Genomic DNA, 21,353 nt, shown 5'->3' with positions numbered 1-21,353 from the left:
TCTAAAGAATTTGGTCTTTGAAAATACGCTTGTGACTTTGTTGTACACAGCCCTTATTCGCATAAGAGTCCCATGTCATTTTCGCCGACTTGAGTAATTTGCCGTTGAATTTATCAAACTTGTTTTACATGTAGAAATACAAAAAAAAATCTAATAAATCGAAAAAAATGGTATCTTTCCAAAAAATTTACATAATATTCTTTATCCGTATTGTCTTTGTCCCACAATTAAATGGACCACACTTAAATTTATTTTTTGTGTAAAAGAATACCTATCAAAATCTAGAATCTGATTTTTATGAGAGTAAATATCAAGATGAGACAACAAAAATGGGATTTGTTTTCAAATTTCTAGAACAAAGCCTACTATTTTATCAGTTTTTCTTAAACAGAAGACAATTTTAAGCTAATTACTGAAAGAAAATCAAAATCGTCAAAAACTGACATGGGACTCTTATGCGAATTCTGGCAGTATTATAGTCACCTCTACAACCTCGTGCTTCTTGAGTCTCACTGAGTACATACATTTTGTTATTAATACGGCAAAATTAGCTTACGTCTGAATATAACGCAGTGTTTCAACTTGCCCCGGTTCGCGGGGCAAGTTGAAACAATGCACATAAAAAATAAATTAAATATAAAAAATATTTATAAAAAATATTGTTACGGTTGCTTATTTTTTATGTATAATATTTGGACGGAACTACCAAACACCGCAAACGGATTCAAAATATATCAAAGGGTGATTTTTTTACAGCACTTCGAATTTCAACTTTGAAAATACCGTTTCAAGTGGTTTCAACTTGCCCCGGTGTACCTTAACAATATAGCGTAATGGCGCTATAAATGAACTAACGAAGCTTTTAGGCAACTTCTGTATCTTTGAAGATTACACAACGTTTAAGTAAACCTTATACTGCTTCTTTCAATAGCTTATCAGTATGGAACGTCAAAACCGCTATGTTTACATTTGATTTTTGTTGCCGGAGCTGTGTATGAGCTATTGATTTCTGTAATGCAGCTACAAAGGTATTCACGTGCTCTTATAGCAACTGACAAAGCGCTGTCATTAATGCTAGCAGATAGCATAAGAAAACAAGCCATTTAGAAGCGATATTTCTGTTGACGGCTACTGTTAAACGATTAGCAGCAGAGTAGCATCTATACAGATCGAGAAAATGTTGCCTAAAAACAATTTTAGCGATTGATGATGCATAAAAGTTAGCCAACAGAGCATGCTGATAGATGTTTGAATAATGGTTGGAATAATGCTGAAAGCATAATTTTTAAGCTTATGTGCTGAAAGCAGCATGTAGACCTCATTCTAACGTTTATACAGCATGAATCTGAAAATAGCGTTAGTAAAACAACCTATAGGGTATTCGAAGAAGCACATCCATAATTTTCTTTGTTATTTACATATGTCAAAGTGACGGCGATGACAGAGCAGCGGCCATTGAATCAGGAGATCAGGAGTTCGAATCTAGGTAGCAACAAAATTGATATTTGAGTTTCCACAAAAAAATGAATTAACTCCGAAATTTACTTTCCTCTCAAATAATATTTAATCAAATTGAATTCAGTGGCTGTATAAAACTTATTTAACAGATTCAAAAAATCTGAATAAGCGCCATTGAAGCGAATTATATTACTAAATGGTTTAGTAAAGATTGAGAAAAAAATGTGTAACATGCTGTAAAGTAGTTGTGCAGACACGTCAAAAACAGTTGAATAGATTCGCCAGATTTGCTGGTAAAAGCATTGAATAGAAGTTCTTGATCATATGTATAGCACACATATTCAGCTTGAAGCCGTATAGACGAGTTGAAATAACATTTACATTGGCATTAAATGTTAGTTGGGATGATGATCGATTTGAATATTAAGACCTGTACTCAAGGAGAGTTTGGAGTGCCATAGATGTCGAACGAACTCTGGTGTGCCTGTAATGGTGTTACGAGGTATCGCGGAGCTATTCCAACTCATAAAACTAGTGGGGACATCAAAGATCTGCATGTTGATCGATTTGAATATTAGGATCTGTACTCAAGGATAGTTTGGAGTGTCGTAGGTGTCGAACTAATTCTGTGGAGTGTCTGTTATGGTGTTACGAGGTATCCTGGAGCTATTCCAACTCATAAAACTAGTGGGCACATCAAAGATCTGCATGTTGATCGATTTGAATAGTAGGATCTGTATTCAAGGATAGTTTGGAGTGCCGTGCATGCCGAACGATTTCTGTGGTGTGTCTGTAATGGTGTAATGAAGAACAGTGGAGCTGTCCCAACTCATAAAAATAGTGGGGACATCGTAGATCTTTTTGTTGACCGATTTGAATATTAAGATCTGAGTTCAAGAACTGTTTGGAGCATCTTAGGTATTGAAAAAGATCTGTTATACTGCAGGACAGGTGCGGGATATTATCATGAAGCATTTCAATTTCAATTATTTAATCAGAATGTGGTAAAAAATGGTGTTGATTCCTTAGAACATCAAAATTAGAACTCAAGAATAGTTTGGATGCTCTAGATCATCCTAGTGACCATAACCTGACCTGGGCAATATTTTTCCTGGATGGAACAGTTCATTTTAAACATTTTTGCTGAAGAACAAGAAAGTAAGGCTCTATCTCTTAAAACTGATTTTCGACCATATATGACCCATCCGTATTGAATCGGTTAAGAGGGAGACAGCGAGGATTGGACTCACGGTCAATACCAGCAAAACAGACATAAATTAATTTCCACTCCGGATGGCTTAATACTCGGAACATGAGCAATTAACTTTGAACAAACTTAAAAAAGCATAAAATTAGGATATTTTATCAAGAAAAATCGTGAATTTTTAAGATTTTTATTATTTTGTTCTTCTTATAAACTTCTTGTTTAGATTCAAAATTCTGAACAAATTCATTAGGTTTCGAAATGATTCTTCAGATTGAGTTTCAGATTTATAGATTTATAAATTAAATCCATGTCGAAAAATTATTTAAATAAATTTCTATCATAGAAAAGCGCTATTTTCACACACGCGCAAAGATTTTCCGAATAAGTTTGAACCTATATTAACATTTATTGCACCTTAATTTTGTATGACTTGCCTCAAATTCAAATTGTGTTTTCCAGTGGTGAAAGGGGCGGAGAATACAAAAATAAATATTAAAAAGAATAAAATAAAACAAACTTATCAGATTTCATTGGTCATAAAATGAACTATTCCATTTAATTCCATCAACAATGTAAACAATGATCAGTGTCTCATACTTGACTCATCTTGAGAGACTAAAGACGTCATTACAAGTGATTAAGATATTCCACTAAATAATCACACAATTCTTTTTCATCGGACTTGTTGAATCACGTTTTGGCAATTCATAATTCTTGCAGAATTTATTGCCCCTTCAAATTGGAATTTTGGGTCAAAAGGTATGAGTGAGAAATATTTTTTTTAAATTACTTGTATTGGCCTTATTAACTTCATATAAAAGTCAATTTTTGTCACTGCAAATGGAATTCAAAGTCACTATTTGGCAAGCTATTTGGTCACTTTTTCTGCAGCTGAAAATCACTATTATTTGATCTCTTTTATCGCCAGTGTTGGTCACTATAGTCACTTTTTAAGCGGTATTGGCCGCTACCAGCCCTGTTATTATCATATTTATAAAAGCAGAATCATCATACAGAGTGTAGTTACTTGTCTTTCATAGACCGTCAAATACAAACATATTTAACTCAATACTACGAACTATATTCATAATATTAAGTTCTATTCTAAGGGAGCATCCATAAATTACGTTAACGCTAAGAGGGATTCCAGAGGTGTCAATTTACACAAAAATTTGAAATGATTCATTCAAAAAGTGTGACATGGGAGGGGGATGGTTTGGAAAATGGTCAATTTTTGTGTAATGTAATTAATGGATCTTCCCTAAGTAATGTATTGTCATAATAATAAGGAAAACAAAGGAAAAAAGACATAATAACTTCCATTAGATTTATTTTTACTATTATAGGCACGTAACAACGGACAGTTTTTCTTATTATCTCACTCCTTTACATTGATCGTTGTTTTTATTTCGCCGTATCAATCTAAAACTTCAGTAGCATCAAATCATCCGAACAGGATAATTTCGGTTCACTCCCTCCATTTCGGCTTATTTTTACAATCCTTGCAGAACTGGGGATGTTTTCGTTTCTCAGTGGTTCCCCTAATCCGGAAGGCATAGGCATATTTTCCGATGGCCGCATGTTACTTGAGAAGGAATATTTATCACTTAGATCACTGTACGCCTTTGTCAGTGTTCTTCTGGCGCTTGGTTCAGTTTTACCGAATGCTGACTTGAGGCCATGTCGAAGAATGGACGGATGCAGTCCAAATGCAGATGATTTAATCGGTAGATATGGCGAATCCGACTGTAAGATGTTGCGCACCTTATCCTCTATCGGTGTGGACCTGTTCATGTCTAGATCGTCAATTTTGCGCTTCCGCTTTGCTGGTTGATCAGGGGTGTTGAGAATTATGCTCGCATCCGAGTTACTATCGCTGTCGGCTGTTTTCTTAGCTAAAGCGTCCACTTCCCGTTGCAGTCTATATATCTCGCTATCCGCGGTGGATAGTTTGTCTTCCAGGGCCTTACATTTCGCTCTCTCTTTATGCAAATCATTTTGGCAGGATTTGATCCGATCACGTAGTTCGTTTCTTTTGAATTCACTGGCTTGCAGTTCTCGCTTTAGCGACGTCGCCAACACGCCCAGCGTGTGGGGATTGCTGTTGCTGGCCACCAAATCCTCTATTTCCTTGCAGGTAGAACCAATAGCAAATTCTACAGTTTTCATAAGCTGCATTTTATTCTCCATCTTCTTCATTTCCTCCTTCAGCTTTAGGTGTTGGGTTTGCTCCGCCCGGAGCTTTCCCATTTCATGACGCAAGGTAGAAAGAACGCAGTCCTGGCCACTGATCGTTCCCTCTAGCGATGATATTACTTTCTTCATCTTTTTGCGCTCACCTTTTTGAGCTTCCTGTGCCTCCTCTAATTTTTTTAGCTTTGTATCCTTTTCTCTCAATGATAATTTCATATTGTCCAAATTTTGCAGTAGCGTAGCATTGTCACTTGGATTGTCAAAATTGATGACATGGTTCAAGTAGACCTTGGTCAAATTCTTGGCAATACATTTGTTGCGACATTCCGGACATGATTTGGATCTGAAATACAAACGTTGACAAAATAGAAATGAGTGAGCTGTGGTGAGGGAAACAATTTTCGACAAAAGAGAACCAACGACAAAGCTTTGTTTTTGTCGGAAATAATAATGACAGACCCGAAATATTTTGTTAGCAACAAAAAAGAAGACAATTTTGTTGCTAACTTTTCATTTTGAATTATGTCTACAAGAAATTTTGGTTTTATGCTATCGTATAACCATATAACTATAATAGTAGTTCTATAAAAATATTCGAAAATCTATTTAACTCTGGTTAAGAAAAATATTCACGAAAATAGGGGAAATGACGGCTTTGGCAAGTTTTGTTGTATTATTGTCAGGGGGGTTTTTGTTGACCAAATTTTATGAAACTTGACCACAATATTCTTCGATATGCAAAGAATGTTTAGGCCAAATTTCAGTATAATTTGTTATACGCAATATTGGCTTATTGCGAGGTGCTTTTGTCAGTAACACACTTTGTTGATGACAAAGTTTACTCGAATATTGATTCCCTGGCTGTGGTACGTAGGTTGAGGCCTCCTGTGCAAAGTGTTCACACGACGCGAATTCCAAACTGTTAGCAGATGCAAATCTACATTCGTAGCAACCCATGACATATGTTTAATATTTGTAATTGCAATATACTAATTCATTACTAGTTTGTCCGTTACCGAGAACACCCGCGTCTTTTATTAGCTCTGCCCAATAGGTGATGGGCCCAGAGAAACGTACCTAGCGGATGCGGAAGTGAAAAAGTTAAATTGGAGTGAAAAATGCCTAGGGTCCGTAGAAGTGGTGGATCCGGTGATGGCGTACAAGAAGAAGCACAGCCGCAGAGTTTCAACACACAGAGCCACCCTCAAATTGAGCGGCTGGTCGGTCGCGAGAACTGGAGAACGTGGAAGTTTGCAGTCAAGACCTATCTGGAAGTGGAAGATCTCTGGGAAGCGGTGGAGCCGAAACTCAATCCAGACGGAACAATCCCAGCTGTAGATGCAAGGAAGGACAGGATAGCGCGAGGTAAAATAATACTGCTGATCGATCCGGTGAACTATATTCACGTCGAAGAAGTCAAAACGGCGGCGGAAGTCTGGACGAAGCTGAGAAACACCTTCGAAGACACTGGTTTGACCCGCCAGTGGGCATTACTACACAAGCTCATCACGACGAATTTGCAGAACTCTGAATCGATGGAGGCGTATGTAAATCGGATGATTTCGACTGCTCACCAGCTGATTGGAATCGGTTTTCCTCTTGACGACCGATGGATTGGTATGCTGCTGTTAGCGGGGCTACCGCAGGAATATCGGCCCATGGTGATGGGACTGGAAAATTCTGGAATACAGATAACAGGTGACATCATCAAAACCAAGTTGCTCCAGGAGACGGATTTGTCAGCGCCTACTATGGAACCGGCGTTTATTTCGGCAAAGAAATATTCACACGGTTACCATAGCAACGCGAGTACCAACGTAAAGGGTAAAGGACCGAGATGTCGACGTTGTGAAAAATATGGTCACATAGCGAAAAATTGTCAAGCTAAATTACCACCGAAGCGAAATCAACAAGAAAAGAAAGGAGATGCTTTTGCACTGTGCTGTCTGTTCGTAAAGCTGCCACGGACAACAATTGGTATTTTGATTCGGGATCTGCCAAACATCTTACCAACAACGTAAGTCTGTGTAAAGCGGAAGGCAATATCTACGCGGCGAACAAAAATTTGATGAAAATTGTTGCGGAAGGATCTGTCAAGCTACAGCCCAGCTGTAATCCAGATACGATCGAAGTGCAAAACGTCGAGCTGATTCCAGAACTGGCTGTAAATCTTCTGTCAGTAGGTAAGATTGTTGACCAAGGTCATACTATTACCTTTAGAAAAACTGGTTGCGAAGTCATAAACCCCAGCGGAAAATTAATCGCTACTGGATGCCGTTCGAATGGGTTGTTTAAGTTAGAGCAAAAGTACTCTGAAGTGCTGACGTGTTCATCTCAAGCGACTGCCAAGCTGTGGCATCAACGCATGGGACATCTGAGCCCTGGAGGATTGGCAAAACTCAAGAATGGACTTGCAAGCGGTGTCAACTACGATGGCACAAATGGTGGAAGTTGCAAAATTTGTGCCGTTGGAAAGCAAACACGATTGCCCTTCAAACACGTTGGATCACGGGCCAAGGAGGTACTCGAACTGGTCCACTCAGACATTTGCGGACCAATGGAAGAAGCATCTTTGGGAGGAGCCCGGTACTACCTATCATTTACGGACGATAAAACTCGTAAAATTTTCGTATACTTTTTGCGCACTAAATCAAAGGAAGAAGTGCTGCAAAAATTTAAAGACTTCCAAAACATGGCCGAGCGCCAAACAGGAAAAAAAATTGAAGATTCTGAGAACAGACAATGGTTGGGAATTCAAGAACTGGAATTTTGAAAACCATCTCAAGCAACTGGGTATCCGTCATCAAACCACAGTGGAGTACACACCGGAGCAGAATGGACTCGCTGAGCGGGTCAATCGTACAGTTGTAGAACGAGTCAGATGCATGCTATATGAAGCCAAACTATCAAAAGCATTTTGGGGAGAAGCTGTGGCTGCCGCTGTATATCTGATCAACAGATCACCAGCGAAGGGGATCGAAACGACTCCGGAGGAAGCCTGGACAGGTCATAAACCAAATCTGTCTCATATCCGAGTATTTGGTACTACGGTTATGTCCCATGTGCCGAAGCAAAAACGAAGGAAGTGGGATCAGAAAGCGAACGAGTGCATCCTTACCGGCTACGACGAGGAATCGAAAGCTTATCGTTTGTTCAATCTGAAGACTAGGAAGATTTTCAAAAGCCGTGACGTTTCTTTTATTGAAGAAGGGGTCATAACTACTGACCTGACAAAAGCTGAAAATAACAACCAACATCAAAATTGTGTGAGGCTCGAATTCAGTGAAGATGTGCTTAACAATCCATCACCAAGAATGGCTATTACTAATAATCCAGATCAAGAAGAAGAAGAAGAAGAAGTAAACTCGATTGGCGATGAAAGCAATGAATCATTTCAAGATGCGAACGATTCATCTGACCCTGCGCTCCCACCGCAAACATCTTCAAAATCGCCTGTGGCGTTGAGGCGCAGCGGTCGGGAGCGCTTTCTCTCAGGCAAGTATAAAGATTTTCAAATTGTGAACAAAGGCTTGCCGTCTTCAAAATTTACAGATTCAATAGATGAACGTACTATGCCATCAACATCCGTGACTGAGAATATCGTTGCGCCCCCGTCGTGCTCAAATCAAAGGCCTGCTAGCGGTAATATGCAACAGCGGTTGATGCTCTGCGATAGGGGCGCTTGCCCCAAGGCAAGTATTCAAATGATATTATTTTTGAATGTTCCGATACTGGTGCCAAATATCCTCAGACGATCCCGGATGAGCCGATGACACACAATGAAGCTTTGTCGCGAGCCGATGGTGAGCACTGGAAAAAGGCCATGATTGAAGAGTATGAGGCACTCATCTCTAACAAAACGTGGACGCTGACAGATTTACCGGCAGGAAGGCAGCCCATAAAGTGCAAATGGGTATACCGTAAGAAGACTGATGCAGATGGAAATGTTGACCGATACAAGGCCAGACTGGTCATTAAAGGATATTCGCAGCGAAAGGGGGTGGATTATGAGGACACCTACTCCCCCGTGGTCCGGTATAGTTCCCTGCGATATCTTTTCGCCCTGGCAGCGCGATGGAACCTCGACGTGGATCAAATGGACGCAGTAACGGCATTTCTGCAAGGCGAGCTTGAAGAAGAGATTTACATGGAGCAACCACCCTGCTTCGTGGACGGTGGCAAGAAGTCCAAAGTTTGCCGCCTTAATAAAGCTCTCTATGGGCTAAAACAATCCAGCCGTGTCTGGAATTCCAAGCTAGATGCTGCCCTCCGCAAGTTTGGCCTCGAATGTACCATGTATGATCCCTGCGTATACTATCGTATATGCAATGGAAAAATATTGTTCGTTGCAATATATGTCGACGATGTCCTCATTTTCAGTAATTGCAAGCGCTGGAAGAAAGAAATTAAAATTAAGTTAAGTCAGGATTTTAAGATGAAAGACATTGGACCAGCGAAACACGTCCTGGGTATACGGATCGAGAGAACCAACGAAGCTATTACTTTGGATCAGGAATCGTATATCAATTCGATGCTTGAACGGTTTCAAATGTCTAAGTGCAAATCAGTCAGTACACCAATGAATGTCAGCGAGAAGTTGACGAAAAAAATGTATCCGTCAACTACAGAAGAAGAAGAACGAATGAAGAATGTTCCATATCGGGAGGCTGTGGGGTGCCTAATGTACCTAGCGCAAAGTACACGTCCGGATATTTGCTATGCGGTTAATGTGCTTAGCAGATTCAATTCCAATCCTGGCGAACGACACTGGAATGCAGTGAAACATCTGATGCGGTATGTAAAAGGAACCTCCATATATCGCCTAGTATACCGTCGCAACAAGCAGTCAATAATCGAAGGATTTTCGGATGCCGACTGGGCTTCAGACCATGATGATAGGAAGTCCACTACGGGATACGTGTTTACCGCTCAAGGAGGAGCCATATCGTGGTGTTGCAAACGGCAACAAACCGTGGCTTTATCCACCTGTGAGGCCGAATATATGGCCTTGTCGGCTGCGGTTCAGGAAGCTTTATGGTGGAAGCGATTGCGAAGTTTGTTCGAGGAGGAGCAGTCAATTATGATCCATTGTGACAATCAAAGCGCAATATCCGTGGCAAAGAATGGTGGGTATCAACCAAGGACCAAACATATCGATATCCGTCACCATTTTATCCGTGATGCTTGGGAGAAGGGCGAAGTTAGGATTGCTTACATCAGCACAGACAAGCAGACCGCCGACGGATTGACCAAACCATTACCAGCTGCAAAGATGGATTTATGTCGTGAAGCTATGGGATTACAACGACCCATGGGTTGAGGAGGAGTGTTAGCAGATGCAAATCTACATTCGTAGCAACCCATGACATATGTTTAATATTTGTAATTGCAATATACTAATTCATTACTAGTTTGTCCGTTACCGAGAACACCCGCGTCTTTTATTAGCTCTGCCCAATACAAACTTACCGCTCTAGCCACTGAAGAATACAAGCGTAATGGAATGCATGGCCACAGGGCGTAACATGGATATCATCGGATGATACAAAAATATCTGTACATATAGTGCACGAGAAGCTCATATTGCCACTCCAATCACATCGATTTCTACGAAGAACGGGCTTATTATTTTTTTTGTATAAAAAAAACTAAAAACTTTTACAGAACCGATGATGACACTCTCGGGTTCGCGGGGTTCCAGTTTCACTTGTCAAACACATTCACGCTAATGCTGAATCAACTCAGAGAGCTCATGAGAGAGCTGACCGAGCTGACACACGCTTACACTGAAAACCAAAACTACCCAAAAGTGGGTTGTTTGCACTCAAAACCGTGGTTTGGGCCAATAACCCAAATTTGAGTAAAATGACTTTTCTGGCACTAGGTAGTTTGCCTTTAATCCCATGTAAAAAATCATAAGGGTTGTGTACAAGATACAACCGCCCGACGTAAACTACGTTCAATAAAATATAGTACACTGAACCAATTTTTCCTCTCTATATAGAAGGGTTGGATTTATCCCGCTGGCACTACTACCCAGCTTTAGTAGCTTCTCCCACTCTGTGAGGGAGTAGAAACCCCACTGTCTAGCAGCTGGGCCACCCCATTCATACACCCCAGTTCAACAATTGGTAATACCCTGAAAGTAGGCAATTACCAAGGATTGGATTTCATAGGAGATGCATGATACACGAAAGAACTAAAATTTTCAATAGTTTAGCGTTGATACTCAAAAGTTCCGATACTACTGGCAAATTGGTGGAGAGTTTGCGAATCGACTGATATATAAATCTTTAAAATCCATTGAAAGATAAAGGACTTATTAATGTTACAAATCTTACATGATTTCGTGACGGTCCCCTATTTTGAAGTTTTCATTTTGCACCCTATATCCGAGTCTTCCCCTTAGACGTAGTTTACGTCAAAATTTACCCAAAGCTGAGTTTAATTTATCCAAAGCGGACCTTAATCAACCCAAAATAAAGAATATTGAATTTACTCAAATTTGGGTTATTGGGCTGAGCAACCTCGGTGAGGTGTTTGCATCTTGCTAAAGTTTTGATAGCAATCATGGGAAAGAAAGGGAAAACTACCCAATTTTGGGTAAATTTTTTCTGCGGTATTCTCATCAGTGCGTATATTTAACTCAAAGTTTGGGTTGATTTATCTGTCCGTGTAGATTGATTTACCTATTTATGGCAGAGTCTATTATACAGGGGATGGACAAAATAATTAGGATAGGCAAATTTTGGGTAAAATTAGATGTGTTGTAACTAGCTTAGTTATCATCCGATTTTGACAATTCAGGCATGCCCGAACTAGAAAATTAATGCAGTTTGACAGTATGTCCATGGAACCGACTATGGCCACCGAATTCCGGAGATATTCCGGGTTTTTCGGAGGTAGGTTCAAAACCGTAAATTTGAGGTGAATATTAGGAGAAGTTGTGGTTAAAAATTGAATAATATTAGTAACCACAAATGAAGTAGGGCTCTTGCTGACTGGAACCATATATTCAGATTTGGAATCGGACCAGAATCAAGTGAGATATGGCCATTTCTTTAAAATCGGTTCCGATCGATACTTATCAAAGGGGTCAGGCCACAACTTCATTTGAATCTCGCTTTTTGATAGATCGGCCACTATGATTTTATTCTAGAAGGGCTCTAATGTGTCCAGAATGAAAAACCAATTGAATAAACGGATCCTGGAGTCGCTGGGATGTCCCCGGGGAACCTGTGAATGGGGACATTTGAGTTTTAGCACTAAAATCAGTCATTCGACGGCTCTTTTTTCATGGTTTTCGATCAGGAAGCGAAGTATGAATATAAAATGGTCCATTGACGGCTCTAACCGATTCCAGGATCTACGGATTGGCCCCGAAGAACCTGTGGAAGGGGACATTTTAGTTTTAGCACCAAAACCAGCCATTCGACAGCTTTTCATTCATGGTTATCGATCAGGAAGCGAAGTACGAAAATAAAATGGATCATAGACGGCTCTGACCGCTTCCAGGACCCAAGGATTGCCCCCGGGGAACCTGTGGAAGGGGACATTTTAGTTTTACCACCAAAACCGGTCGTTCGACGGCTCTTTTTTCATGGTTTTCGATCATGAAGCGAAGTATGAATATAAAATGGTCCATTGACGGCTCTGACCGATTCCAAGATCTACGGATTGGCCCCGAGGAACCTGTGGAAGGGGACATTTTAGTTTTAGCACCAAAACCAGCCATTCAACAGCTCTTCATTCATGGTTATCGATTAGGAAGCGAAGCACGAAAATAAAATGGATCATTGACGGCTCTTACCGCTTCCAGGACCCAAGGATTGCCCCCCGGGAACCTGTGGAAAGGAACATATAAGTTAAAGCACTAAAATCAGTTATTCGACGGCTCTTTTTATAGGTTTTCGATCAGGAAGCAAAGTATAAATATAAAAGGACCATTGACAGCTTTGACCGCTTCCAGGACCTACTGGTTGCCCCCGAGGAACCTGTGGAAGGGGACATTTTAGTTTTTACACTAAAATCAATCATTCGACAGCTCTTCTTTAAAATAAGCAAAGTATTAATATAAAATTTACCATTGATAACACTGATCGCTCTCAGGACCTACAGATTCCCCCCGGAAAACCAGTGGAAAGTAGCACCAAAACCAATATCTCGACGGCTTTTTTTTCCTGATTTTTGATCAGAAAGCGAAGCGTTAATGGATCTGACCGCTTCCAGGACTTACGGATTGCCCCCGGAGAACTGTGAAAGGGGACATTTTAGTTTTAGCAAAAAAACCAATATTGAGTATAAATTGGACCATTAAGGTGGTTATACAACAAAGTCACAAACCGGCCATCTTGGAAACCACGTGCTTGTTCTAGTGATTTTTCAAGAGCACGAATTGAGAGAACCATAACCCCCATGGGGATGAAACATCCGTAGATTGTTTGCTTATTCATGCTAAACAATCGACTTTAATTTCAGCATTGTACGACAATTATTACGCTAGATTTGAACTTTTGATAATAGGAGTAGAAACCCGTGTGGTGAATTTGAAATTCACCACATGGCCTGATTGTATAATCACCTTAATGGTTCTGACCGCATCCAGGACTTACGGATTGCCCAGGGAGAACTGTGGAAGGGAACATTTTAGTTTTAGCACAAAAACCAATCATTGGACGGCTCTTTTTTCATGGATTTCAATCAGAATGTGAAGTATGAACAAGAAATGGACCATTGACGGCTGATCCAACAGAGCCGTTGTATGACTAGTTTTGGTGCCAAAACTAAAATGTCCCCTTCCACAGGTTTCCTGGGCCAAGCTGTAGGTCCACAAAGCGGTCAGAGCCCTCAATGGTCCCTTTTATATTTATTACTCGATTCCTAATCGAAACCACTAGAAAAGAGACGTCGAATGACTGGTTATGATGCTTAAAATAAGATGTCTCCTTACACAGATTCTCCAGGAGCAATCCGTGGGTCTTGGAAGCGGTCAGAGCCGTCAATTGACCATTTTATATTCATACTTCGCTTCCTGATCAAAAATCGAATGACTGGATTTAGTGCTAAATGTCCTCATTCACAGAATCCTCGAAGGCAATCAGTAGGTCCTGGAAGCGGCCAGAGCCGTCAATGGTCATTTTTAATTCATATTTCGCTTTCTGGTCGAAATCCATGAAAAAAGAGCCTTCGAATGACTGGGGTTGATACTAAAACTAAAATGTCCCCTTTAACAGGCTCCCTGGGGCCAATCCGTAGGTCCTGGAAGCAATCAGATCCGTCAATGGACCACTTTATATTCATACTTCGCTTCCTGATCGAAAACCATGAAAAAGAGCCGTCGAATGACTGGTTTTGGTGGTAAACTAAAATGACTCTTTCCACAGGTTCCCTGGGGCCAATCCGTAGATCCTGGAAGCGGTCAGAGCCGTCAATGGACCATTTTCTATTCATACTTCGCTTCCTGATCGAAAACCATGAAAAAAGAGCTGTCGAATGACTGGTTTTGGTGGTAAAACTAAAATGTCCCCTTCCACAGGTTCCCCGGGGCCAATCCGTAGATCCTGGAAGCGGTCAGAGCCGCCAATGGACCATTTTCTATTCATACTTCGCTTCCTGATCGAAAACCATGAAAAAAGAGCCGTCGAATGACTGATTTTGGTGCTAAAACTTTAATGTCCCCATTCACAGGTTCTCCGGGGACATCTCAGCGACTCCAGGATTCGGTTATTCAATTGGTTTGTCATTCTGGACACATTAGAGGCCTTCTAGAATAAAATCATAGTGGCCGATCTATCAAAAAGCGAGATTCAAATGAAGTTGTGGCCTGACCCCTTTGATAAGTATCGATCGGAACCGATTTTAAAGAAATGACCATATCTCACTTGATTCTGGTCCGATTCCAAATCTCAATATATGGTTCCAATCAGCAAGAGTCCTACTTCATTTGTGGTTACTAATATTATTCAATTTTCAACTACAACTTCTCCTAATATCCACCTCAAATTTACGGTTTTGAACCTACCTCCGAAAAACCCGGAATATCTCCGGAATTCGGTGGCCATAGTCGGTTCCATGGACATACCGTAAAACTGCATTAATTTTCTAGTTCGGGCATGCCTGAATTGTCAAAATCAGATAATAACTAAGGTAGTTACAACACATCTAATTTTACCTAAAATTTGCCTATCCTAATTATTTTGTCCATCCCCTGTATATAGAGTTGCGCAAAGAGTGAAGCCAAATCTACCTATTGAACTGTCAAACCGTCTACCTATCGAGCAAAGTAAACAAATGATTGTTGGTAAGGCGGAAGTATTGTTATCGCTTGATGATTATTATGGCGAATTAAAACTCATGAATTGAATTGTATTAGATTTGTTCTAGAAACAGCTTCAAAAAACTTCAATACACCCCCCAATAAAGTTGCAACAAGAAACTCACGTGTTTGCACTCTGTAGGTGACTTTGGTTATCGAATCAAAAAGCTTTAGAAATGATCACTCCCGTGAAGTCACATGAAGGGTTGAACAAATATGAAAGTTTTCAACATAATAACAAGAGCATCATTCAGAATAAGAGTAAGAAGATTCTCTTTGCGCAACTCTATAAATATTCCGTGTATAGTCGAAAATCGAAAATTTGTTTTCAATAAAATGAAATACCTGCAGTTATCAGACGTCGCAACTCATTTCTGATTAGTGCGCATGATAGTACATCCATGCGTGCATGATGCGCACTACTAATGAAATATTTCAAATTGTCGCGACTCGCGTCGCAGCGCGAGTGCTCAATCGCGCGGTCCGGTTTGGTGCCGGCCCGACAATAATAGACTCTGATTTATGGGTACTTTACCTACACGCTAATTTGAATCTACTCAAAAGTGAGTCGAATTCGACTCACTTTGAAAAAAAAGTGGAACAGCTCACTTTTGAATAACCATCCCGCATAGAAATAAATTGAAGACTGAATGGGTAAAATTATAAGTTTTCCATTCGGCATGTGATCATTATAAGCTGTACGATTAATTTACAATAATATCATTAATATTTTTATCGACCTAATCATATATAATTATTGACAGATCATACATGTGATAGTAATGATTACCGGAATGGGAAATGAAAAATAATTAGTGGGAAAAAAATCATACAAGATATAATTTCGTTACCCGACTGCATATAATGAAGTTTTTCCGAGGGTTTTTCATTTTCAGTGTAATAAATTTTTGTGACATTTTTGCCAGCGGCAGTTTTTTTTTCTTTCGATGCCGGTGAAGATCTGGTAGGGGAACCTAAAATTTAAACAGCCTGTATTGCATGTAAGTAGTAGCTTTATTATATCTAGATAAAAAGGAAAAGGATTCTTTTATTATATTTCTCCTATTTTTGTTTATTTCCAGAATCATCCGGTTTCATCGACTACGCGGGAATACACCACTTCGAACAGCGCTAGCGGATTCATAAAATTGGGTAATCCGTAAAGATCTGCTTGTGAACCTTGGAAAGGTAAGAATCTGTAAGAACCTTTGGTGTTCCGCGTGTAAAACTTTAAGACCTAGAAACGCCAAGGAAAAAGGAAACGTCTACGTACGTTTTGACTGTTTTCGCATGGAAATACTTTCTAAATGTACGCGAACGTATCCATTTTACTTGGTTCATAACATCGATCCAAAGCATTGATTGAACGGTATGCTAAAGATTGTGTCAGGAGGCCGGAACTCTGATGGAGATATTAAAGAGCACCGCACGTAGGATACGTTGCGTTTGACAGAAATCTATCCAACGCATCCTTGTATTTCGGCATGACATATCGCTTCCAATTATTGCACCAATGTCAGTTGGTAGTGATTGGTCCCTTAGATGTTATTCATACCTCCGTTCTGCTCATAATCTTTGGTATATCTTAAGTAACTTTTTACTAGGTACTTCACGTGAGAGCAAGAGTGGTGCACATCTTGAAAAAAAAATCGTGTGTATATCATGGTTCATGATTCCCACCAAATGGATGAATTCTTTAAATATAATTCACAGCTAAAGTTGTTGAGTGTTCGGTACACTAAAATGGTCCTGAAAACGCACCTCAAAGTATCCTGCCTTCCACCCTCGGTAATGGGGGAGACCGTGATTAGATCATCCGTTCACTGTACTTTTAGACGAATGTCGAAATATTGTTCTTAACTGCTATTAATGAATTCCTCAATAATTTTGGGAAAATGTATAAATAATCTTAGAAGATAGTAGAGAAGCTATATAAGGCAATAAACGAGAATAAATGAAAAATAATAGAACAAGTTTATAGTGTTGGCTTATTATTAACTGAAAAAAGAAAGCAAATGTAAAATTTACACCATAGAGAGTGGTGAAATATTTAATATACATAGTATAATACAGTAATCGTATAATTAAATGATTATCGTACAGCGTTTGATTTGGATTAACAGTTGAATCATCAAAAAATCGTACTATTGATCGTTTTCGTTGAATATTATCAAACACCGAATGATCACATGAAACAAAATTGAAGATAAACTAATTATTCATGGTAAAATTGCTTTGCAAAAATACATGCAAAAGTTGATGTTTTTGAATGGTAACGATACTTAACAACCCATTCAATGAATCATCAAAAACCCAAATATTATAAGGGCTATCGTAAATATCATTCATGCTATAATTAACGTACGGTATTTCGTATGATTCTATAAAACATCCAACAATAATTTTCTATACTCCAAAAACGATAAGTTGAAAAATAGTTGTATAATTTCATTTTATTCGGGATATGTTTACTCTTAGGGGCCCTCCTTAGCCGTGCGGTAAGATGCGCGGCTACAAAGCAAGGCCATGGTGAGGGTGGCTGGGTTCGATTCCCGGTGCCGGTCTAGGCAATTTTCGGTTTGGAAATTGTCTCGACTTCCCTGGGCATAAAAGTATCATCGTGTTAGCCTCATGATATACGAATGCAAAAATGGTAACTTGGCTTAGAAACCTCGCAGTTAATAACTGTGTAAGTGCTTAATGAACACTAAGCTGCGAGGCGGCTCTGTCCCAGTGTGGGGATGTAATGCCAATAAGAAAAAGAAAATGTTTACTCACTGATGAGTAATGTAGCATCATGTCAAAATTAGAGTAAGACTTACTCACTTTTTCAAAATTCGAAGTGAGTAGATTTTACTCACTTTTTGGTATTGCCGGGCACATTTATATTGATAAATAGCATTTTAAATATTAGAAAAAGAAGCTATTGCGCTTTTTGCACTTTATAAGAGTTTTGCGAGATTTTTTTCTCACAGTCATCTTTTTCTCACACTCAATACACTCAAAATAGTTTGATTTTCCGTGTATAATATTTTTGTGTGAGTGCTCAATCTGAAAACAAACAGACGTCAAATCATGGCGGGAATCGATTTAGTGTACACGCTTATATGTGACTAACGAGTAATGGGTTATAATTGGGTGAATTTCAGTAACAAAAATCGATCAACCCGAAATGAAAGTGAGTGTGAGAAAAAGAAGCGGGCAAATCACAATCTACACATAACTCTTCAAATTGGTGAAATCGGCAATATCTGCTTTACTCATTTCATTTATCAATTAGATCTTGCACCCAAAAAAATGTGTACGTTGTTTCCACCTGAAAAAGTACGTAGATTTTTTCCACCTGAAATTCACGTAACTTTTACCTGATATTTTGATAGAATTCTCATTCTACGTGAAAATCAGGTAAGTTCTACCTGAGTTTTGGATAGAATTCACCGGACACGTAAGTTTCACCTGAATTTTCAGAAGCATTTGCAGCTACGTGTGCACGTAAAATGTACCTGAAAATTCAGGTGGAAACAACGTTTAGATTATTTGGAGTGTGGGTTATAACCCATCTAGATAGGTACAGAACATTTTTGTTTCATTCTAATATTACATATAAATAACCACTTAACAAAAATTCCTAGTGTTCCTAGACTAATACACGTACCATCCCGCTCGGAAAGATCTTCTAGACTTCTACCGTGATATCTCTGAGACAAAAAAATTAGTCTACTAGATATTTTTCTTCGATGTCTAGAACCTGTCAGACCTCAAATCCGCCTCAAATGCAACAACCGTTTAAACCGGTGTCTACCTCAAAATTTTAGACGAGTAGACCGTTTGAACCGTTTAAACCGAAAGAAATTTGACATATCGGTTCTCTTAGAAAACGCAGAGATATCTCCTAGACATGAGTACCACAGTTCTTCTAGATTTTTGCTAGATATGATGGAGACATGGGTACCTATTGATTCTTCTTCTTTTTGTTCTTTGTATGCTTCTTTTTGTTTACATTGTAAAATTCAGAACCATTTCAAATATTTTATTAGAATTCTTTTTTACATTTTTGTACAATATTTAAGGAATATGTTCTATTCCAGTAATGAAACGTCCGTAAATTGATTATTGATTGTTTGCGATATACGAGCTCCATGGAATCGACGAGAGGCAACAAATGGAACCCGCTGGTGCTGAATAGTCGATGACCATGGCATTGGAATTAGCTATTTTAAGGAACGGCTTTCAGGATTATGTTTTAGATTATTAAGTGTTGCGACATTCTATTAATTGCAGCAGGATTTTTCTGGATTCCATTCGGAATTATTTCTGGATAACGTTTGAAATCTTTTGATACCATTCGAAGTTCTTTGAGAATTCTCCATTCCAATCCTCTGAGGATTCCCGAATGGAATCTCGAAATACCGAATAGAATTCCGAAAGGATATAGCGAATAGAATCGCGACATAATTTCAAATGGAATCTTGAAAGGATTCCGAAGGGAACATAAAATCCTAGAAAGATCGAAAAGCTAAAGAATTTTTTGGTAGAATTTAGAACGGATTCCAAATAGATAATCTCTATACAATTGCTTATCGAGCTGCAGTTCATCATCCGTGCCAGCCAAACATCCTCCTGCAGAACTCTCCAATCACCGAAAAACACATCATGCTTTGAGGAAAAATACACAAACACTGAATCGAACTATTATGACGCCATCGTGTACCGTTCATATCTACGTCTTTCATATAGTGACCTGCGGTTCACTGATGGGCCGCAAGGCCGTCCCCTGGATGAATCGTTCGTTACGGCGTTACGTACGGCGTTTTCTCCGTGTGCCGCCGGATGTGCAGCGTAAAATATCTATTTGAGCTGTGCGAATGGTCGTTCGTTCGAGCAAATGCATTTGTATGGCCTGTTGATGATTTGGGAAGGGATGGATTATGCAAAGGCAATTTCGAAATGTATAATCGTGAAATACTTTTCTCCGGTGTGTACTCGAGTACAGAAGATCTCCACCACCAAACACCAAACTTTATTGAAAAACCTGAAATAAGGGGATGTGCAGGAAGATTCGATGGAATTGTATTTATGAAGGTAGCCTTACTTTTTCCGCAAGTACAACGGATCGGTTTCGTCCAATTGGCTCAAGGTAACTGTCCAGCAATCTTGAATTTCGGACGGATCCACTGGTATTTATGGCCAAGAGGCCATGAGCAGCCAAATCCTTTAGCACTCTCTGCAAATTAATCTATTTTTGATTTTTTCCTTTTTTTTCAACCGGTGAGCAACGACATTATTTTCTCGTCGAAATCAAATTTATTAGTCGAGAGTATAGACGAAGGGTTATCGGTTCGAAAACAAAATGGTGGATCTGATCAAATGGACCAAATGTGCAGTTGCTAGAATGAAACCCGTGACACATTCATATGGTTGGCGTCATAATGAGGTAGATTCTTGTGAGATGCTCGATTTCTTGGAAAGTGGGATATGAAGACCAACTTGACCAAGCAGACTTCCCGGATAAAAGTGTACCATAGGCTCAACAGTGTAAACAATTAAATTACCATATGCTCTACGGTATGCGATAGGATATATTGTTTCTTGATGGTTGTCCATATTGTATCAACACCGTGGATATAATACGTCAACATAGTTCTCTAATGTAACAATACTTCCAATTGTTTTTAGAACATTTAGTGCATAAATTTTAATCAATAACTTTTGAAAATTTTGTTCAAATTGCATTTAAGCATATAACAATATTTATTCTATTGCCGCATTGTTGAACGGTAGAGCCGTCATAATTAAAAAATCTAATATTGTATTGTTTTACTATAAAAATACAATTCAATCTAATGTAAACAATATTGTTTTTCAACAACAACAACAACTCTATTGTTTTACAAAAAAAGTGTATGAAAAAATTTCAGATTTTGTATAGTTACGATACTTAACAACCCGTACGTTCTAAAATGCGAAAACTTCATTTACAATTTAATCAATGTTTCATAACAATACATTCTAATGTATTTCTATTGTTTCATCTGCAATAAAATCTATTGTAAATTTATTGTGTTTTATAGTGATGTTACAATAAATTGTATTGTTTTTCTATGATATTTTTTATTCGGGTGGTCCTGTTGTTTACAGACAGATTAAACAGATTAAATTTTATTTTTTAAATAATTCTAT

At 39.0% G+C, this 21,353-nt stretch overlaps 1 protein-coding gene and 2 long non-coding RNA genes across 3 annotated transcripts; 1 reads left to right on the top strand and 2 right to left on the bottom strand.

Moving 5' to 3' along the window:
• Positions 1-3,978: 3,978 nt before the first annotated feature.
• Positions 3,979-10,559, bottom strand: LOC134210631 (E3 ubiquitin-protein ligase TRAIP-like). Its single transcript, XM_062686776.1, has 2 exons — positions 10,328-10,559; positions 3,979-5,201 (listed from the first exon to the last, which is right to left on the bottom strand). The coding sequence occupies exons 1-2, from the start codon at positions 10,438-10,440 to the stop codon at positions 4,088-4,090; spliced, it is 1,227 nt and encodes a 408-aa protein (XP_062542760.1). The 5' UTR covers positions 10,441-10,559; the 3' UTR covers positions 3,979-4,087.
• A 5,478-nt stretch (positions 10,560-16,037) lies between these two features.
• Positions 16,038-17,106, top strand: LOC134214909 (uncharacterized). The gene is made up of 3 exons (XR_009979969.1): positions 16,038-16,174; positions 16,256-16,361; positions 16,887-17,106. It is a non-coding gene; the product is annotated as an uncharacterized LOC134214909 (long non-coding RNA).
• A 2,680-nt stretch (positions 17,107-19,786) lies between these two features.
• On the bottom strand, positions 19,787-20,489 carry LOC134214908 (uncharacterized). Its single transcript, XR_009979968.1, has 3 exons — positions 20,266-20,489; positions 20,140-20,205; positions 19,787-20,073 (listed from the first exon to the last, which is right to left on the bottom strand). It is a non-coding gene; the product is annotated as an uncharacterized LOC134214908 (long non-coding RNA).
• Positions 20,490-21,353: the final 864 nt, after the last annotated feature.

This window comes from Armigeres subalbatus, chromosome 2 (genome assembly GCF_024139115.2).
Source record: "Armigeres subalbatus isolate Guangzhou_Male chromosome 2, GZ_Asu_2, whole genome shotgun sequence".
Classification (NCBI taxonomy): Eukaryota; Metazoa; Arthropoda; class Insecta; order Diptera; family Culicidae; genus Armigeres; species Armigeres subalbatus.
Note: the sequence above shows the minus strand (reverse complement) of the source record. Positions and strands in the feature narration are given on the sequence as shown.

Coding starts and splice junctions, on each gene's coding strand:
- LOC134210631 (XM_062686776.1), bottom strand. CDS start 10,440: ATGAGCTTCTCGTGCACTATATGTACAGATATTTTTGTATCATCCGAT. Junction 5,202..10,327: donor ATTCTTCAGTGGCTAGAGCG/GTAAGTTTGTAT, acceptor TTTGTATTTCAG/ATCCAAATCATGTCCGGAAT.